Source organism: Cydia strobilella, chromosome Z, assembly GCF_947568885.1.
Source record: "Cydia strobilella chromosome Z, ilCydStro3.1, whole genome shotgun sequence".
Taxonomy (NCBI): domain Eukaryota; kingdom Metazoa; phylum Arthropoda; class Insecta; order Lepidoptera; family Tortricidae; genus Cydia; species Cydia strobilella.
The window spans coordinates 60,006,434-60,026,746 of NC_086068.1; the positions used below are offsets into that span (position 1 = coordinate 60,006,434).

At 37.3% G+C, this 20,313-nt stretch overlaps 1 protein-coding gene across 1 annotated transcript; it reads left to right on the forward strand.

The window, feature by feature from the left end:
• Positions 1 to 4,699: 4,699 nt before the first annotated feature.
• On the forward strand, positions 4,700 to 19,726 carry LOC134754046 (uncharacterized). The gene is made up of 4 exons (XM_063690106.1): positions 4,700 to 5,743; positions 6,709 to 6,793; positions 9,893 to 10,028; positions 17,468 to 19,726. Exons 1-4 carry the CDS (start codon positions 4,761 to 4,763, stop codon positions 17,623 to 17,625), a joined length of 1,362 nt encoding a protein of 453 aa, XP_063546176.1. The 5' UTR covers positions 4,700 to 4,760; the 3' UTR covers positions 17,626 to 19,726.
• The last annotated feature ends 587 nt before the right edge of the window (positions 19,727 to 20,313 follow it).

A 20,313-nucleotide genomic window follows, 5' to 3' on the forward strand; every position in this document is an offset into this window, starting at 1 on the left:
ATATTGATAGTTCGCTTATTATAAAAACTCATTCATTTTTAGGGTTCCGTACCCAAAGGGTAAAAGCGGGACCGTATTACTTAGACTCCACTGTCCGTCTGTCTGTCTGTCACCAGGCTGTATCTCATGAACCGTGATAGCTAGACAGTTGAAATGTTCACAGATGATATATTTCTGTTGCCGCTATAACAACAAATGCTAAAAACAGAATAATAGTTATTTGTTATACAAGGGTGCAAAGTTGTATTTTACCCGCGAGTGTAGAATTGAAACACGAGCAAGCGAAAGGATTCTATAGTTGAACCACGAGCGAAGCGAGTGGTTCTAAAATAGAATCCTGAGCGTACGAGTATTTCAACACACGAGAAGTAAAATACATTTGCACCCGTATGTAACACAAAACTTTTCCCCTCACTATAGCGAGGAAAGTGCAACATCCACAGGCGTTTCTTTAGATCATCTTCATCACTGGAAGCACTCATTTTTAGGGTTCCGTACCCAAAGGGTAAAAACGGGACCCTATTACTAAGACTCCGCTGTCCGTCTGTCCGTCTGTCTGTCACCGGGCTGTATCTCATGAACCGTGATAGCTAGACAGTTGAAATTTTCGCAGATGATTTATGATGAACAGATGATATTTCTGTTGCCGCTGTAACAACAAATACTAAAAAGTACGGAACCCTTGTTGCGCGAGTTCATGAGACTGAAGTTTACAAACATTTTACAAACATTCATGGGGGCCACTTTTGGGGGGTAAATGAGAAAAATATAAAAATAAAGTTTTTCAAACTAGATCGTGTTAAATATCAAAGGAAAGAGCTCATTGTGAGAATCTCAAATATATAGGTATATACGCAACAAACGTGATTTTTTTGCTGTTTTTTTCCTTAATGGTACGGAACCCTTCGTGCGCGAGTCCGACTCGCACTTTTTTTTACGATATTATTAGAGAAAACCCTGGAAGTTGTGTATTTTTACGTGAGTCGGAGTCGGTGAGGACCAAGTGAGAACTTTTAAAGTAAAATTTTTGTTGACACTTGACAATGTTGACGTTTCTGACGATGCGTTTTGAAATTGCATCAACTCAACTTGTGCGTTCAGTTATATGCAACATCATTATAAAAAAACAAATATTTTTTATGGAATTTTAAGGTTTATGACTTAAAACCATTAAATAAAGCTACCTACATTTGCTATTTTTTATTAAATTCTCAAACCATATATTTAATCATTTAGGTTATATCGAACGAACCATTATTATGAACGTTTTTCGTTTTGTTATCTGTCAAAAGCTACTTAAACACGCCATCCAAGGTCAAATAACTTTCCCCACTAGTGGATAAAATGCGTTTTTCCCCGCTTGTTTTAAAGGATAAAAGACGGCTTTCCGAGCTAGTGAGGGGAAAAATATTATTTTTTGCCGTTTTTTGCGTAATGGTACGGAAACCTTCGTGCGCGAGTCCGACTCGCACTTGGCCGTTTTTTTTGCACATGATTCTACTGCGCAGACAGCCTCAGCCCTGAGACCAGCCCGGACAATATTGATTTTCCATCGAATTGAAATGATGTATGTTGTGTTTTAAGTACAGCCGGGGTTGCATTCTATAGTGCAAGCTGTACGCATAAGAAAACCGCAAATCGATGTACAGTTTAGCCATTAGCCGTTTGGCACACGCATACTAGAGGTCAAAACAAAATGTTTGACCGGCAGTTCCTAAAAAAAATTCTGGGGTGCTGTCATTTTTTTGTATGACAGAAAATTTTATTTTTTTAAAACGTGTCATGTGTGGTATCATTGTACCAAGCAAGCCCAAACATGATGGCTATTTAGATATATAACAAGCTTTCAGATAAAATAAAGAACGAAACATCTGAAAAAAAATTCATACATAAAGTCAAACAATTTCTAATAAATAAAAACTACTATAGCCTGAAAGAATTTATTGATGATATCGAAAAACATAACAAATAAAAATCTTCGGTCTGCTTCTATTCACACTATTCACAGCAATGTAATGCGCATAATAAAATCCAATAATACATAATATTATTATTTTAGCTAAGTATGTAGTAATGTTATGATTATGACACTGATGAAACTAGAATTTTACATTGCAATTTGACAATTTTTTACCATTAGCCTACTTATGATTATAACATAACCTACACAATAAGAAACGACATCAATAAATTAAAATAATAACTATTAATAATAAACTGACAAATCAATTCAATTAATCAATTACCAATATAATTATTTTTGACGATATATTCTTAGATTTAGTTTTAAGATTTGCCGTCATTTATTTTATTTTAATTTTAATTGATTACTAATAAGTGAATGTAATTAGCCTAGAATAGCCTAGAATAATATTACTATTGTGTGCCCTTACAGGGTGTCATGATCTGACTTTATATAATCTAACACCTATTATGTACAGTCGCCATCAGATATATCGGAGCGGCCGAGGTGCTCAAAAATATCTGAACACGCACTCTAACGCCTTGACAATAGACGTGTTCAGATATTTGTGAGCACCTCGGCCGCTCCGATATATCTGATGGAGACTGTACATGACAATACAATAAATAAATGATAAATTATCATATGAAAGGGCTTTGTGAGGCGATTCTAAAAATATACCACATCAATACATGTCAGCCATTTTTTTTTTCAAATTAAAACAAAAGTAATTTTCAAACCATACCAAGTTTGGGCTCCTCCAGATACGATATGGCAGATTTTTTTTTGTACAATATACTACAAGTGATACGTGATATCCTCATATCTAACCCCAAGAAAGCAATTTTGAAAATATTTTATTTAGTTTTATTTTTTAATATTACAAAGCGACACAGTTCTACTTCAATGCTGTAAAGTCGGATTAGAAATGAACTACACAAAAACAAAAATTATGACTAACGGAGCCCCTACAAAAATACACATACAAGGCAAAGAACTTGAATATGTAGACAATTACATATACTTGGGCAAGAGAATATCTTTCGACACTGACAGCAACAGTCAGGAGATAGACCGCAGAATCCATAACAGCTGGAGGAAGTACTGGAGTTTTAAAGAGCTTCTAGAAGGAAATTACAATCTAAAACATAAGAAAACAGTAATGGACACGTGCATTTTACCATGCCTTACATACGGTTCTCAAACTTGGGTGCACACAAACAAGAACAAATTAAAGATAAGAACCTGCCAAAGAGCCATGGAAAGGAGCATTCTCAGTATAAAACTAAAGGACAAGGTTAACAGCAAGTACATACGATCCAAAACAAACATCATAGATGCCCTCGAGTTTGTGCTGAAACAGAAATGGAGATGGGCCGGCTACATAGGAAGATTGACAGGTGACAGATGGACCAACAAGGCACAAAGTGGACCCCATGGTAAAAGGAAGGCGGGAAAACCCATAACACGGTGGTCCAAGGATAGTATAGCCACAGCCGGAGAAAATTGGCTAATCAAGGCAAAAGACCGAGAAAGATGGAAAGATATGGAGGAGGCCTATACCCAACAGGGGTCCTTAAAATAGTAAAAATGGAAAACAATAATATTAGAAAACTTTTTTTTATCATGTAAAACTATTTAAGGAAAAATAAAGGCTTAAATAAATAAAAAATAACCCATTTTACTAGACTTATGGGACTGTACTGCAGATACGGTACATATTAATCATAAAATGATACGTAATATCCATATACCCAACGGGGAATACCTCTTCTTTAACTGCATCTTTTCATCAGTTGGTATAGTTTGTTTAGTTTTGTGGTAGATACTGACTGAAAAATGGCTTAAAGCTGAATGAAAGATGTTTATTCCTGTTGTTTTTATTTAATAATTATTGACTATAGATTTGGCTTTAAAAAAAATTAAAACATTTTCGTTTTTCTTTATATTTCTTCCTCTCCGTCTTGTATATACGTATTGTTGGAAATAAAAAAGCGGTATGTATAAATGAATTCCCTTGTCTACATAAAAGGCGTAAATTAAGAAAATAATAGCGCACCCATAGCGCACCTCGTGTTATGGCAATCACCGTGGCAAAATCTCGCCGTGGTATTGAAGTAGAACATTGTCACTTTGTAATATAAAAAAAAAACTAAATGAAATAATTTTCAAAATTGCTTTCTTGGGGTTAGATACGTGATAACGTATCATTTGTGGTATATTGTACAATAAAAATCAACCATATCGTATCTGGAGGAGCCCAAACTTGGTATGTTTTGAAAATTATTTTTGTTTTAATTTAAAAAAAATGGCTGCAATGTATTGATGTTGTATATTTTTAGAATCGCCTCAAAAAGCCCTGTCATATGATACCACACAAGATAGGTTTTAAAAAAAACCATACAAAAAAAAATGATAGCACCCCTAAAGGAAATTTGTTTAGAAACTGCGGGTCAAAAACTTGGTTTTGACCTCTAGTATACGTGTGCCAAATGGTTAAACTATACATCGATTTGCGGTTTTTCTTTAAAATAGGGCTTGTACGGCTTCCACTACTAGGTTTGCAACTAAATACTATGCAAATAATGCAACAAGTATATCGTCTTCCATTTCTCATCCGGCAGCCGGGTGCAACCAATCAGAGCCTTTTGCTCGCGTGTTTTACCCAATCACCGTATTCGTGTTTGCGCACGCTGGTTTAAAAGTTGAAAGACGCCTTTAGGCGAAAAAAAAAAAACTTGTTTTGTACACAATGTAATGTAATTGTAAATTCATTTCATTATTTCGCCGATCTTTAATGGAGTCGGCAGTGTATGCGCGCGGAGTAACTTTACTTAACTTAAAGATGTTGCGAAAAGATCTGGAAATAGCACTCATGCCAGCAGGCTGTGCAATAGCTTTTCCTAAGAGGTATGAAAGACACAACAAAGTTTTGGAGAACGAATACAATTCAGACATTACCCTTGGTATCGGTGCACTCCAAGTCTGCCCTTCAGGTTGGGATGTGGCCCTCAACGAACTACCTAAGAGTAAGGTACGCACTGATCCTCGTTCTATGTCAAAATGCAGAAAACGTTACAAAAGTCCTAGTTTAGTATTGGACAATGGTCAGGAGGATCCGAATAAGAAGAAGAAGTACGATGATTCGGTGGAAAAGAGTCAGGAGTCCCGGATATTCAGAAACAGCCGGATGAAAAAGTTTAAGAAAAAGAAACTGGCAAAGGATGATGAGACAGTTGACTCCGCCATGAGTCCTGATAAGGAAAAAATAAAATTGAAGCGAAAGGCAGAAAAATGTTGCCCACATGCAGCTGAAGAAACCATTGGCTTTATTGATGTTCAGAATGATGATAAAAAAGTCAACAACCCATCTAAGAAGCGTCGTTCAAGGCAGACCAGGAAAAATAAAGAAAAAAAATCCCGTGAGGAAAGATCTTTGGAAGATGACTTAATGTTTGAGTTACAAAACTTTCACATCGGATCAAATTCAAACATTTCAACTGAGACACAGTCGGCTGCTCCAAAAAATCTAAAGGGAAAGCACAGGAATGCAACACAAACAACTGGTTCGGACATCTTGGATGTGAATCGGAGCACTCTGAACTTAAAAAAGCTGGTTAAGTGGACAAAGAGGCGCTGGAACAAAGATCAGAAGGGTGCAACGCTGGCTAGCAGCCTGTACTTGGTTGAGGTCCACAACCTGCCGGCTGTCATGAGTTTGGTGTTCCAGGCGCCACTGTTCGAAGTATTTGAGAAGTACGGGCGCATCAAACGCATTGGGTAAGTTCTTTTGATGACTATGACAAGTATATTTGAAGTTATTCGCAATATTGCAATATCGTGACTGGAAACATGCAATTGTCTGCTCTGCGGTTACAATTTATGATGTTATCACATTTAAATTTATAATATTTTCTGCGCTCGATTATTTTCCCTTCTTTGGACACTTTTACACATTTAAACAGCTCATGCAATTTTTATAACAGAAAGATTCACTATCTCGCGCACAGTGCCTGAGATATTGTCACGTCACGGCAATTATTATTTTATTATTGGGGCGTTGTGAGCCTTTGAGTGTCACGTCGACCAAACAGTGATCTATTGTGACGGCCCTTTAAAGCTCATTACTAATGCCCCTTGAGTCCAGAAAATTCCAGATTCTTTGGGCCGAAATGTTCTGTACCTCATAGGGTTGCAGTACATGCAGCCCTAAGTAGGTACTTCTTTTTGACATTAGTACGTCACGGTAAGCCTACTGTGCTTAATTCCGCCGTTAATTATGAACATAGAGTAACTTATACTAGAGCGGTACTGTCATAGTAAATTTTGTAACCCCAGTAAATTCACTGCCATCTGTCGACACACTTTAAAACTAAAAATGAAGATTTATAAAAATAGGATAAAATGTACTTAAATATGGATAAATGATTTTTTTTATTTGCATTAATTATTTTTATAATTTTGACCCATGTTCTTTCACTGATATGCGTTTAAATTGTTAAATAACAAACGAAACCGTCAACGCCATCTATACGACAGTAGGCCAAAGCTAGTAGCGCCCTCTGAACGAGAATCAAATTTTCTTGATTTTCGAGGCACGTTTTTTCCTTAGACTGTATCCATCTATTACGGATTATCTATCTTTGATTATGAACTTTATCGCCCTAGCCAGTAGATTCAAAGTGAAATGACATCCATAATGATTTAATTTTATTTTTATGTATTAGCTTATAATTTTGCCATAGGCCTGCTATAATGCACCCATCTGCGGAGGGCGAGTGTACATTCAGCACCACCATCTGCTTTGAGACGGAGACTGCTGCTACTAAGGTAACACACATTTGTAGAATTTCCTATAAAAAGGGACCTTATTGTCGATGGCGCTTACGCCATTATAAACGATGCTCCGATATAAATACAATGCCGCGCGACGCTGTGCGGCGTAAGCGCCATCGACAATAAGGTCCCTTTTCATAGAAAATGCCTCATTTTCATCACATATGCATAACTTACCAATCTTATGACTAGTGTGAAATTAAAAACTGTAATAGAAAGAAAAAGTGACGAAGCCCTCCAGTGGTGAAGGCCGGATTCGAACCGGCGTCTTTAGCTATCGCGGCTAACGCCATGAACCCCTAGGCCACCCCGCCACGGCGGTGCCCATCCGAAATTCTCGACTATATGCCATCTTAGTAAGACTAGGCGTCTTTGACCAGCTCTAAGGGCAAGCAGTGCGCGCTTGCACCTCCTAAACGAACTCCTTACGGATTTACGTTGTAGCGAAATATTTAATAAAATAATTTGATTTGTTCCCAAACTTGTTCATAGTGTGAAATTGTTGATTTTTATTATTTTATTTTTATAGTCTGGAGGCTTAAGCCAAATCTCATAGAACCAAACTAGAGACAGGTAAACCTATGCTGGCGCCATCTTTAGAAACCGTTTACAGTTGTCCCCATTTCTCGTTTCACAAGGACACAATGGGAAACCCTTTTACGTGAAAGGATTTCACTTGGGGAGTAATGGGTTTATTTATTTTTAGGGAAGAATGGGCATTGAAATAAACATAACAGAGCGTTTCCACATTGTCCGAAATCCGATCCTCGATTTTTTTTTATTTTTTTTTATAAACTGATCGGCGATTGGCCCTAGTCACACCTGATGGAAAGTGAAGACAGGGCCTAAGATGGAGCTCACGTTCAGTAACAGCCTATTCACTCTTGCTTTAAAGAGACCGAGGTCATATTGATCAGGGAATACAGATGGCGGGAGCGCATTCCATTCCTTAGCCTCTGCGAACAAATGGAACGTGGAACGTGGACCACGAACGGGTGCATTCGCTCCCCGCGCCTTGTTTTTTTTTTATTAATCGAGAATGTATGCGTCTTTATGAATTCTAGACGTGGGCTTGATATATTGATTAGAACATGGACGCGAAACGCCAGCTCGTCACGTATACAAACAAAAATTCCGACCGTGCGAGATATTTAAGAAGCTACAACATTTAGATATTAATGTAAGGGTCATACGGACCATTAGGCAATATAAAAAAAAAGGATCTTCGAGAATCAGACCCAAACCTGGTCGATAACCATCTGTTCGGGCAAAAATATAAGTAATTAAAAGCGTTCGTGGGCGTATTCGGCGAAAACTAGCCCAAAGTGCAAGTGAACTCGCTAAAGATATGAAAATATCCTGACGATCAATGAATCGTATATTACGACATGATCATGGATTGAAGGCCTACAAAAAACAAAAAATAAAACCGGCCAAGTGCGAGTCGGACTCGCGCACGAAGGGTTCCGTACCATTACGGAAAAAAACAGCAAAAAAATCACGTTTGTTGTATGGGAGCCCCATTTAAATATTTATATTATTCTGTTTTTAGTATTTGTTGTAATAGCGGCAACAGAAATACATCATCTGTGGAAATTTCAACTGTCTAGCTATCACGGTTCATGAAGCCTGGTGACAGACAGACAGACGGACAGCGGAGTCTTAGTAATAATCCCGTTTTTACCCTTAGGGTACGGAACCCTAGAAAATATTGATGAGCTTGGCATGAGGGCGATTTTTTTCCGACAAAAAGATGTTTCAATTGCAAGATAGCCACAATCAACAAAATGACCGTGTTTACGGTGCTTCATTGGGGGATATTCCAGTAGACAAATTAGCCGTACGGCGGTTTCAAAGTGCGTCGGCCCTCATGGTATGGGGTGCCATACCACCTAGGGGCAAACTACCACTGCTGTTCATAGATCGGGGAGTAAAAATTTACCAAGACAATTATATTCAGAACGTGTTGTATCATATGCTAGAAAATATCCGAAAGTTGTATGCGGGACTATTATTGCTTTCAACAAGACAGTGCCCCGTCTCACAAAGCTAAACGTACGCATGACTGGTGTCGAACATTCAGATTTTATACCGTGGCAAGAATGGCCTGCATCTTCACCGGACTTGAATCCGTTGTACTTTTCTATATGGGGATACATGCTCAGCGGGATTGGGAGCACGCAGGGAATGACTTTTAATTCATTCAAGCACCGGTTGGTCAAGATATGGGACGATATACCAGATGAGGTAGTGCGTGCCACGTGCAACACATTCTATGGTAGAAGCGTAAAGTTATACAGGTTAAAGCGATTTGAGCTAATGAATTAATTTTGTAAATGGGCGATTCAACTTTTTCTTGTCACTCGTTGCCAATGTTGCCATGGTTACGTTCTCCTGGTTTTATGGTAATTAAATTAACCAAATATTATGCATTTTTGTGGTACATATATGGTGGCCTTTCCACTGAGTAATAAGCACGTTTGTGGATCTCTATATAACATTCCATCTAACAAACTGTGCTAATATTGTCCCCTGGCTGACAGGACACAATAACAACAAGAAATAGTTTAATCATACAAATATAAAGTATACTTCAAATAAAAACAAGTTTAATTTTTTTTATACCACGTCGGTGGCAATCAAGCATACGGCCCGCCTGATGGTAAGCAGTTACCGTAGCCTATGGACGCCTGCAACACCGGAGATATTACACGCGCGTTGCCGACCCTAACACTCCTCTCCCTCGTTGAGCTCTGGCAACCTTACTTACCGGCAGGAACACAACACTATGAGTAGGGTCTAGTGTTATTTGGCTGCGGTTTTCTGTAAGGTGGAGGTACTTCCCCAGTTGGGCTCTGCTCTAGATCTGGAATGACATCCGCTGTCCTGTGCCCTACCACACAATTTAATATTGAAATTTGAAGTTTTGTTTTAATTTTATGGCTATTTTAAACTAGGACGCTTAATCTGCCCAATCCTGTATGTATGTTAGTTAGTATGCGGGTGCCATTGTAGGTAAAATCCGTTATCGTTGCTCATACTATTCATTACATATCAGGACGCCCTAACACGCCTTTAACCTGTCGGTAACAGGCTCTCGAAGAAGACCACACACGCTTCGGCGGCTCCGAGATCCGGGTGCTCCGCCCCTCCACTGTCGACCGTTGCAACATGCCCGAGGATATTGGCGAGTCCGGTGGCCCCGGGCCCGAGTGCCGCGGTAGTATGGGTGAGGTTTTTTTTTAATATATATATTATATTTATTACTTTCAAATTGGTATTACAGATGTTCTTAATCGATAATGTCACATGATACCCTGTAAGGGTATTGCAATTTTATCTATCTACTCTAAACTAACACTTCTTCTTCTTCCTAGCCTTATATCCCATTCACTTGGGGTCGGCTCTCCTTATACGGCGTCGCCAGGAGCGTCTGTCCTGGGTAGTCTCTGGTGGTAATCTTTTTTCTATATGGTTCTTTTTTACAAGACCTATCCATGTTATCTTGGGCCTTCCGCGACCCCTAGGCTTTTCACTCATCTCTAGCACCTTTCTCGTCATGTGGTCTGGTGGGCGCCTCATGACGTGGCCATACCATCGTAGTCGATTTTCGGTGAGCTTTTCTTCGTTTGGCCTTACTCTGAAACTGCCTCTAACGTGGATATTCTAAACTAACACTATAATATGTACTTAAATTAAACACAGAGATAACATTACACAAAAGATATACCTACCTAAGTTCTATGTAAGTATTACTTATATGTCTATCTATGGTATTTATTACCAATCAAAATATTCTTGTATAGAATAAAAACAATTACTTGTTAAATAATTTTTCAAGCAGTTACCAAACGGTTTTTTTTTAAATAAAGAACATCCACATCATACATATTATTACTTACACTAACAACATTTTAAAAGGTAATAATGACTGATATATATGACAATTATGTAGTGCATAACATTGACTAATAGCATCGCAGTGAAATCAAACTTAACCTAAAGCTAATTAAATCTGAAATCTAAAATTAGAGGCTTTTCATGTTGTCATACGTTTTTATGTCTAAGTCACACCGAAACTGAAAATAATCACACCGAAGCTAATAGACTATATGTGTCGTTTTCAAGCAAAAGGTACCACATTGTCGCTTGCCATAAGGACGCTCTGACAGGTTATTCGTATAAAGATATAAGCAAATTTCGTCCTTATGGTAAGCGACAATGTGGTACCTTTTGCTTGAAAACGACACATAATAGCGAGGGCAGACGCTAACCAAAACATTAAAAGATTAAAATTGACTTGTAAGGAAAAAAACCGGCCAAGTGCGAGTCGGACCGGACCATTTCGCAAAAACGGCAAAAAAATCACGTTTGTTGTATGGGAGCCCCACTTAAATACTTATTTTATTCTGTTTTTAGTATTTGTTGTTATAGCGGCAACAGATATACATCATCTGTGAAAATTTCATCTGTTTAGCGATCACGGTTCATGAGATACAGCCTGGTGACAGACAGACAGACAGTGGAGTCTTAATAATAGGGTCCCGTTTTTACCCTTTGGGTACGGAACCCTAAAAATCACGAAAACATGTCTAAATTTGCGGGAGAGGTTAATGACTTATCTTGGAAGAGAGGTTATGACCTTATGGCTTATCTTGGAGGAGAGGTTATGACCTTATGACTTATTTTGGGGGAGAGGTTATGACCTTATGACTTATTCTGGGGGAGAGGTTATGACCTTATGACTTATTGTGGGGGAGAGGTTGTGACCTTATGACTTATTTTGGGGGAGTGTTACTTGGAGTCTGCCCTTGCAAATATGTGACGTTTTCAACCAAAAGGTACCACACCGTCGCTTGTCGATAAAGTTGATTTCTGATTGAAGCTATATGGAAATAGCGCCTTACTGACAATACTGACAAGCGACAATAAGTACCCTTTTGGTTGAAAATAGCACATATAGTCTAGTTTCCGTTGGATTTTTTTCACGGCATTTGCCCTTGATTAAAAGCCCCCTACTAACTATTGTCCACAGGAGTGACAACTTGTTTTAAAATCTGTGTGTGACCGAGGTATGACCTAATAGTATCAACAAGATAAGTAGGCAGATAATTGTAGGAAATGCTTCGTTTTAGTATTGATTTTACGCTACCCCAGATTTCCAGGAATTCTAAATAGGACAACCTGGGACCTATTGCATAATAATCTAGGCTTTGCACGGGTGCAATGCTGGTGTTTTATACATATAAACCTTACTCATGAATAACTTTTTAGGGTTCCGTACCTAAAAAGGAAAAAACGGAACCCTTATAGGATCACTCGTGCGTCTGTCTGTCCGTCTGTCACAGCCCATTTTCTAAAAGAGCTCATTTTGAGTATCTCAAATATATTTTTTTTGGAATTTTAGAATAAATAGTTTAGGTTATTTAAAAAAAAATGCCAGAAAAAATGACCATTCCCCCCCCTTTATCTCCGAAACTACTGGGTCTAAAATTTTGAAAAAAAATACACAAAATAATTCTTTACCTATAGATGACCAGAAAACCTATTAGAAATGTGTAGTCAAGCGTGAGTCGGACTTAATTACTTAGTTTTGATCCGAACCTACGGGTTTTTAAAAACTCACGTTTCACATAAAAAAATACATTGTTAAAATTGTGTAATGTACGGAACCCTTGGAACGCGAGTCCGACTCGCACTTGGCCGGTTTTTTAAAAACGCATCAAAATCCGTTGCGTAGTTTTAAAGATCTAAGCATACATAGGGACAGACAGACAGACAGCAGGAAGCGACTTTGTTTTATACTATGCAGTGACAAGCTAATACTATGAGTGATGGAGCTTTTATACTTTCACGTGCGCTGCGAAGCTCTTCTGTGTGTGCGTGCTTGCGGGGAGGGAAGAAGCTATCGGGCGTGGTTTACAAACTGTCATTCGCCGCTGCAGTAGCCCCTTAACATTCAAAATCACTAATAGTATTAGCTCGTATTATATTATGCAATAGGCCCCTGGGTTTGTTATCCGTCTACATCAAGGATCTGACACTTTGATAGAGAAAGATAGTCTTATTGCGATTCTTTGTCTTGTCTTTATCACCGACCAGGCATTTTTTCATGGTCGGGTTATGGCATCATGTGGGCATCACAGCAAGGAGGCTATGGCGAAATACATGCAAACCGGATAAATTGCGTAGTATACATTTTATATAGATATTCTTTCTCTTACCCCCGGTCGCTCGGTGGCGCGCTTTGTATATACTATGTCAATGGTCTACATATATTATAAGCTATGAGGAAGGTGTGTTGCGATATTTAATTTGCCATTTTGTTCGTCACTATTGATCCTTGTACAATGCTTGATGTTATATTAACCTAGTTTTTCTGCGAAATAAAATAGGAGACTGATAAAATTTGATCATGATAGAGTTTTAAGGGGTCCACTAACTATCAGTCCACCGGACGATATCGGTCTGTCAGTTAGAACAAAAATTTGACAGTTCCGAACAACTGACAGGCTGATATCGTCCGGCGGACTGATAGTCAGTGGGCCCCTTTAGGGGCCCATTGACTCAGCCGGACGATATCGGCCTGTCAGTTAGAACAAAAACTTGACAGTTCCGAACAACTGGGTCCCTTTAGACGCAATTATTGTCTGTTTTTTTATTATTATTTAGAGATTTACAGACATGTAGCTGAAGATGAACAGACATCGCAACTCGCAAGTCGATTTTTTATGTACAGTCCCCCAAAGTTTCAAAAATATAAAGTCGTGTTCCCATATTTTTGAGCCCTTTGTCTGGATCGATATTTTTGCATTCGACTGTAATCAATTATGTTTATGCCTACTATTAGTATAATAGATTTTTTGTAATTTATTACTAACACTATTCAACTTTTTCGCGGCAGATGGATGAAGGTAAGATTATATATTAATTGTAGGTATACCCTCGCAGCGCTCAAGATTCCACTTTTAGCACCACTCGCTACGCTTGTGGTTTGATCGAAAGAGCTCGTGATTCTGAGTAGACATAACCAAAGAGAATTAAGGGGTCAGATCAAAAACTAAGTAATTAAGTCCGACTCACGCTTGACTGCACATTTATAATAGGTTTTCCGGTCATCTATAGGTAAAGAACTATTTTGTGTATTTTTTTTCAAAACTTTTGACCCAGTAGTTTCGTAGAAAAAGGGGGGAGGGGGGGGGGTTATGATATTTTCTTTAACAACTTCTAATATATTCATTTTAAAATTACAAATAATATGTATTTGAGATTCTTAAAGTAAGGTATTTCATTTGACATGTAACACGATATAGTTTGTAAAACTTTATTTTTTAATTTTCTCATTTACCCCCAAAAGTGGCCCCCATGTTCAAAATAGATAGTATGATTCTATGTTTGAAATGAGACAGTCCTTTGACAAACTATAAAATTCCCCAGCAACGCCCGGCCCCTTTCCCTACTGATGCGTTGCGCACTGAAAATCAGGAAACGGGACTCGACCTTCGGTGCAACGATCAATAATGCACAAATCCTGATGCTATTGTTACCAGGCTCCGTACCGCAATCGTAAATTAACAAATTCTATGTTCATCTCTATCGCTCTTAACTAGTGTAACTGGGACGCGTGATTTTCGAATTGTAATTCGCTGTGGCCGCCCAGACATGCGCCTGTTGAGCTTTTACCCGTCGGTCGGGACGCGAGCAAGTCGTAATGCAACAAGTTATACAAGTTACCGGTGGCCGTTGAAGCAAGTCGAGCATAAGCCTATGGTGAATCTAACCGTAAAAATTTGAATTCCGAACCGCGCGTATTTTTTTTAAACAATTATGGCCTGGATGCCGAACCGCGCGTAGATTGAGGCGTTTTCTGAGGTCAGTCTTTTTTACCTTATTCCCAAATTATTGTTTTTGTTCAATAATAATATTAATTAATTAGCATATTTAAATTTCTGACAAACCAATTTCGTTAGTAGTAAAAGGAGTAAAAAAAAAAGTGTAGGTACGCGCAGAGCTGAAGTGTAAGTATAGAATATTAGGTAAGGATTCAAATAACACGCAATTAGATCCTTACCTAATATTCTATACCTAAACTTCAGAACCTCGAGGTCCCTTATACTTTTTAAATTCGCGCCTTTTCCTACTGGCAAATAAGTTCGCGTGGGACCGTGCATGATGATAGCGCCACACAGCGGTTGCAACTATAGGCTTGTATTTTGTCAAAATGATTAAGCAAGAAGTAAGTAAATCGTAATAATTTCAGTGAAAACCACGGATTTTTATGCGGTTTTCACCTATGAATAGAGTGATTCTTGAGGAAGGTTAAGGCGTATAATTTGTTAAGGTTTTGTGTAAATTGTTTGAAATATGACGATATTTGGTAATGAAGTCAGAAAAAAATCACGCTGGCTAAGAGGTTTAATCGAAAACGCTGCCTAAAAAGATTTCATAGTATGTGGTATTTGCAAAGCGATTTACACGAATACAGTAATTAATAATTATTAAATTAAATACGTTAGTTATATTAAGCATTTCATACAGATTACAATGGTCCCTTACACCATACAATTTAAATGAATAACTCAGGAGTAATCGTAATTTAAAGTTCCATTTCGACCCATATAACTTGTATGAAATGTTAAAGACGCTAATCCGTTAGTTGTCAATTTTTACCACCTTATGCGCTGCGATCGTTTTACTTACCCCCACCATGTACTTCGCACGGTGCCATATTGGGACCGTGCACGACGACAGGCAGCGCCACACAGCGGTTGCAACTATAGGCTCGTATTTTGTCGAAACTATTAAGCGAGAAGTAAGTAAACCGTAATAATTTCAATGAAAACTACTGAACGGATTTTTATGCGGCTTTCACCTACGAATAGAGTGATTCTTGAGGAAGGTTAAGGCGTATAATTTGTTAAGGTTTTGTGTAAATTGGTTGAAATATGACTATATTTGCTAATGATCTCAGAAAAAAATCACGATGGCTAAGAGCTTTAATCGAAAACGCTGCCTAATCCGTTTAAGATATAACAACAGAATGTAGGGTGAAAAATCTCTTTTCATTGGTCTACAAAAAAGTCCGCGATGCGATGGTCTATGTCTTACTTTTAAAGATAACTAACTTTACCCATTCTTATCTTCTACAAAAATATTTCATAATATGTGGTATTTGCAAAGCTATTTACACGGATACAGTATTAATAATTATCATATAGTTATATTAAGCATTTCATACAGTACCTTACACCATATTTAAATGAATATCACAGGAGTAATCGTAAATTAAAGTTCCATTTCGAGCCATATAACTTGCATGAAATGTTAAAGACGCTAATTCCCGTTAGTGCCAATTTTTACCACATGCGCTGCGATCGCTTTACTTACCCCCACCATGTACTTCGGACGGTGCCAATTAGCACGTATTCTCATCTTGCCGTTTTACAGATCAATTTTTTGAAAACAGAATCACTAAATTAGTAATGTTTTTTTTCTTCTGATGGACGGTTAGGTAAACGCGCGTAAAGCACTGATTTTGTCGCTCTTATTTGTAAATTTCGTAAAGTTTGGACGGCTAAAAATAGTAATTTTGTATTACACATATCCTGTACCTATTCGACCTTTTTTATTATTATGTTATGACTGAAGAAGTGTAAATGAAAGTTAGACGAAATCAATTTTCTCCAGAAATTACTTCAAAACAAGTGACAATTTCTCTGAGAATCGACTTAATTTCAACGTAATTTTGATACTTAAATAAATAAATAAAATAAATAAATATTATAGGACATTCTAACATAGATTGACTAAGTCCCACGGTAAGCCCAAGGAGGCTTGTGTTATGGGTACTCAGACAACGATATATATAACATATAAATACTTAAATACATAGAAAACACCCATGACTCAGGAACAAATATCTGTGCTCATCACACAAATAAATGCGCTTACCGGGATTCGAACCCAGGACCATCGGCTTCACAGGCAGGCATACTTAAACAATCTATTCGGTGGATGCGAGCGGCACAGGATCGGACGGAGTGGCGAGCCTTGGGGTAGGCCTATGTCCAGCAGTGGACGTCTATCGGCTGACATGATGATGATGATGAAACAATCTACAACATGTGCTGAAACTGTTCTTATACATCATTTTGTATAATTAACCACCATAATTATAATGAATTTTAAAAAACTGCCTCTTCTCTTCATATATTACCGTTGACGCACGCTCGCGACCTCATTATTAAAAGGCAAGATGAGAAGACGTGCTAAAAGAAACCAATTCTTGTTATTTAGATATTACGTAACAAAACGTGTATAATTTCAACGATTAAATCTATCAATTTTACATTTTTGCTCCAAAATCGTTAACGGGCTCTAGGTATGTCGCATAGCGAGATACAAATAGAGCAAGCCGGGAAACATTTCAGTATTTTCGATTGCTTTGCGATCATACCAGCAACCTGTGCGCGGCCATGTCAAAAATGTGTGGCCATAATAGCCGGGCCATACTTAAAATATGATCGTATGTTGCGTAGTATGGCTGCAAATGCCGGCAATGTTGTCACACACTTTTTCAGCCATATATTTTGGTAAACATATAGCCCGTCTAGAAGCACTTTTACAGAAGACTGGCTAGCCAGACTAATTTGTTTTTTTTTTTCACAGCCGTGACGGTTTTCGAGCAGGACGGGCCGACGGCCACGCACCGCGCTCTGGCCTTGTCCGGGAAAACCATAATCAACTGCGAACCTTCACCGGTTAGCCAGTTACGATTAAGAAAAATATACTATATCAGTTATACTTTAACATCTAGAAAAACCTAAAAACGCACCTCTTCCAACTTTTTAATTTCAAAGATCATTTAAACGTAGGTACGGATTATTTTTGAATATCCGTATGATGTGTGCTATTTTGTTTAGAATTGTTATTGGTTTTAGAAATACCGACGTCGAATTTGTTATTTTCTTTCGTATTGTTGTTGTTAATAAATTGATTAGAATTAAAGGGATGTTTAACGCAAGACTCATTCAAGACGATTTTTAGGGATCAGTTTTTACCTACCTCGTTATTTTTTAGGTACTTACTTATTTTGTGATTAGGTACGTGAACGATTTTTTTCGTGTGCATAACTATTATTGCTATTGCAATAATAGTCTTTTTCAATTATATATTATAACTTGCCATTTAAAAGAGTATGGAAGGAGCACGTTTCGCATTCAGAATTAGAATATTATTTCTTTACGTTTTGATTTCTTCATTTATCTTGCTACTATTTTATTTTAGGTCTCAAATGGATCTACACATTTTCGGCAACGTACGCGTAAAAATACCTAAATCTCTTCATAAAAAATGTTAGCAAGTCCATTAGCCTCAGAACCTGCAAAACAACCGCCAGATATTCTCGAAAAAAAAAATTTAATATAAAATATAGAACAATCTAAAGTAAAAACTGTGTGAGGAAAAAATGGTAGCTTTATTTTACTGGACAATAATCATAATAGTAATTTACGTATATTTTTTATATTTCACCTATCAAACAATAAAGATAACTATAACTATACCCTAAAATCTAATTTAATTGAATTTGCTCCTTAATAAGGCTCTGGTGCACCGTTGGATTTAAGGTAATGGAAAAGGAAGAGAATAAAAGATTGAAAATGTGATCCTAGTTACTTGCAAATGAACAATAATGTTATATTGATTGAAATAAGTATTAATTGTATTAGTATAAGTAGGTGTCGTATGTGTGATCTCTATGCTATATTCAGATCTTAACGATCATTAGTTACCAATTAGTTTATGTACCAAAAAATTAGGAAATCGCTATATTTCCACCTTTAACACTTGGTCTTTGGAACAGGGTTCTCAATTCAATACTTTACTATTGTTGATGGTATCCCCCTAAATAATAATCAAATATTCTAAATTATTAAGACTTCAGTATACGATAAGATGTAATCGTGTCACATATTATGTAATTTATGTAGCTACGTAGTACACAATAAAGTAGATTGTCTTAGATTTATATTTAGCAGGTTATTTTTTTGAGTAAAAAATAATCTGATCTATTAATTCTATTGTACTACATGTGTGTGTACACATTTTGTTATGTATATTAATATTATAACGAAGCCTTCGCGGTGGATCCTGAAGGTATGCTGTTATTATTATGTTTTTTTTTTTATAATAAACTTTTCCATTAAACTACACAGTCGTGTGGAGTTGACTACAGGTATTTACTTTTTATTTTGCCACTTATATTTTTATTTTTTTATTTTAGCGTCCGAACATCGGATAAGCCTAAGTTGAGGGCTAACGCGTATGAATTCGCCGCTAGGGGCGCTAGTGTAGATGGTGGTCTTTTCCATAGTTCGAAATGTCACTTGTCACTTAAATGACTGACAGCTGTTCTTTAGTCTTTTGGACCACCATCAACAGAGGCGCCAACTGGTGAGCAAAAAAACGATAGCCCTCATTATCAATAGTCAATTGTCTATTACTTTTTATACATGTTTAGCATTAGTACATAATATATGCAAATGGTTAAGACCATCTACACCGGACGACGAGAGATCGAATTTACTTATTTTATTCGCGAAGCGAACAAATTGGTGCAATGGAAATATATCCTTCCTCGTCTGAGTAACTTTAAGTACACGTCTCAAAGATAACCCAATAACGTAGAAACTATATGTGATGATTGTGATTAAATTAAGCCATTAACTTTAAACAAATAGCTGTTATACACTTATGCTACGTCATATTTGATAATTAGTTTGGCTAACCATTGCTGGTACTAAAAAAAAGGAAATTAAAAAAATGCGTAAATGCGTTCCCGCCTTATTCTAGTGTCAGCAAATGATGTCAAGACTAGCATCTCACATCGATAATGACGAGCACACATATGTGGCCAACGTAGGCCAATCTAAGGACTTGGGCGTTAGAAGGAGCAAGCGATATTGCTAGTCTAGTAAGAAAAAGGCGGCAAATTTTAAAAATATAGGCACGAACGATAGAAAGCTCACACAACACAACTTATCTTTATTTACTTTAATTTATGTTGTCTACTTTATAATACTGTTTTTTCCTCAACAGTTCTGCTACACTTTTTCAAAAGCTGTTTAAAGGTAGCCGTCGAATTTCCGGCAGCAACTTGTTAAAAAAAATTATACACAAATTTAAAAGTGGAAAAAATACTGCCTTGGGTGAGACTTGAACTCACGGCCTCTGGATTATATGATGGATTATATCTGGTAAAAAATAATTTAAAATTATACACATTATACATATAGCAATGCTTTGAGAAAAACAAAGTCCTTGGAACGGTATCGTGTGCCAGCCTTTCGGGGTTTCTAGTGTTTCGAGGTCTTTAGCTGTTTTAAAAAGATTTATGTGTTTTTTAACAATATATAACCTCTAAAATATATAAACAAGGCAGGGGCAATATATTTAGTTATACAAAAATGGGTTTACAAGATTCATCTGGGGCACACCACATATTCATACATTTC

What these genes read in the sequence shown, in the direction of transcription:
- LOC134754046 (XM_063690106.1), top strand. Translation starts at nt 4,761, where the DNA reads ATGGAGTCGGCAGTGTATGCGCGCGGAGTAACTTTACTTAACTTAAAG. An exon ending in CGGAGACTGCTGCTACTAAG is followed by an intron (nt 6,794 to 9,892) that starts GTAACACACATT and finishes TGTCGGTAACAG; the next exon opens with GCTCTCGAAGAAGACCACAC. An exon ending in CGAGTGCCGCGGTAGTATGG is followed by an intron (nt 10,029 to 17,467) that starts GTGAGGTTTTTT and finishes TTTTTTTCACAG; the next exon opens with CCGTGACGGTTTTCGAGCAG.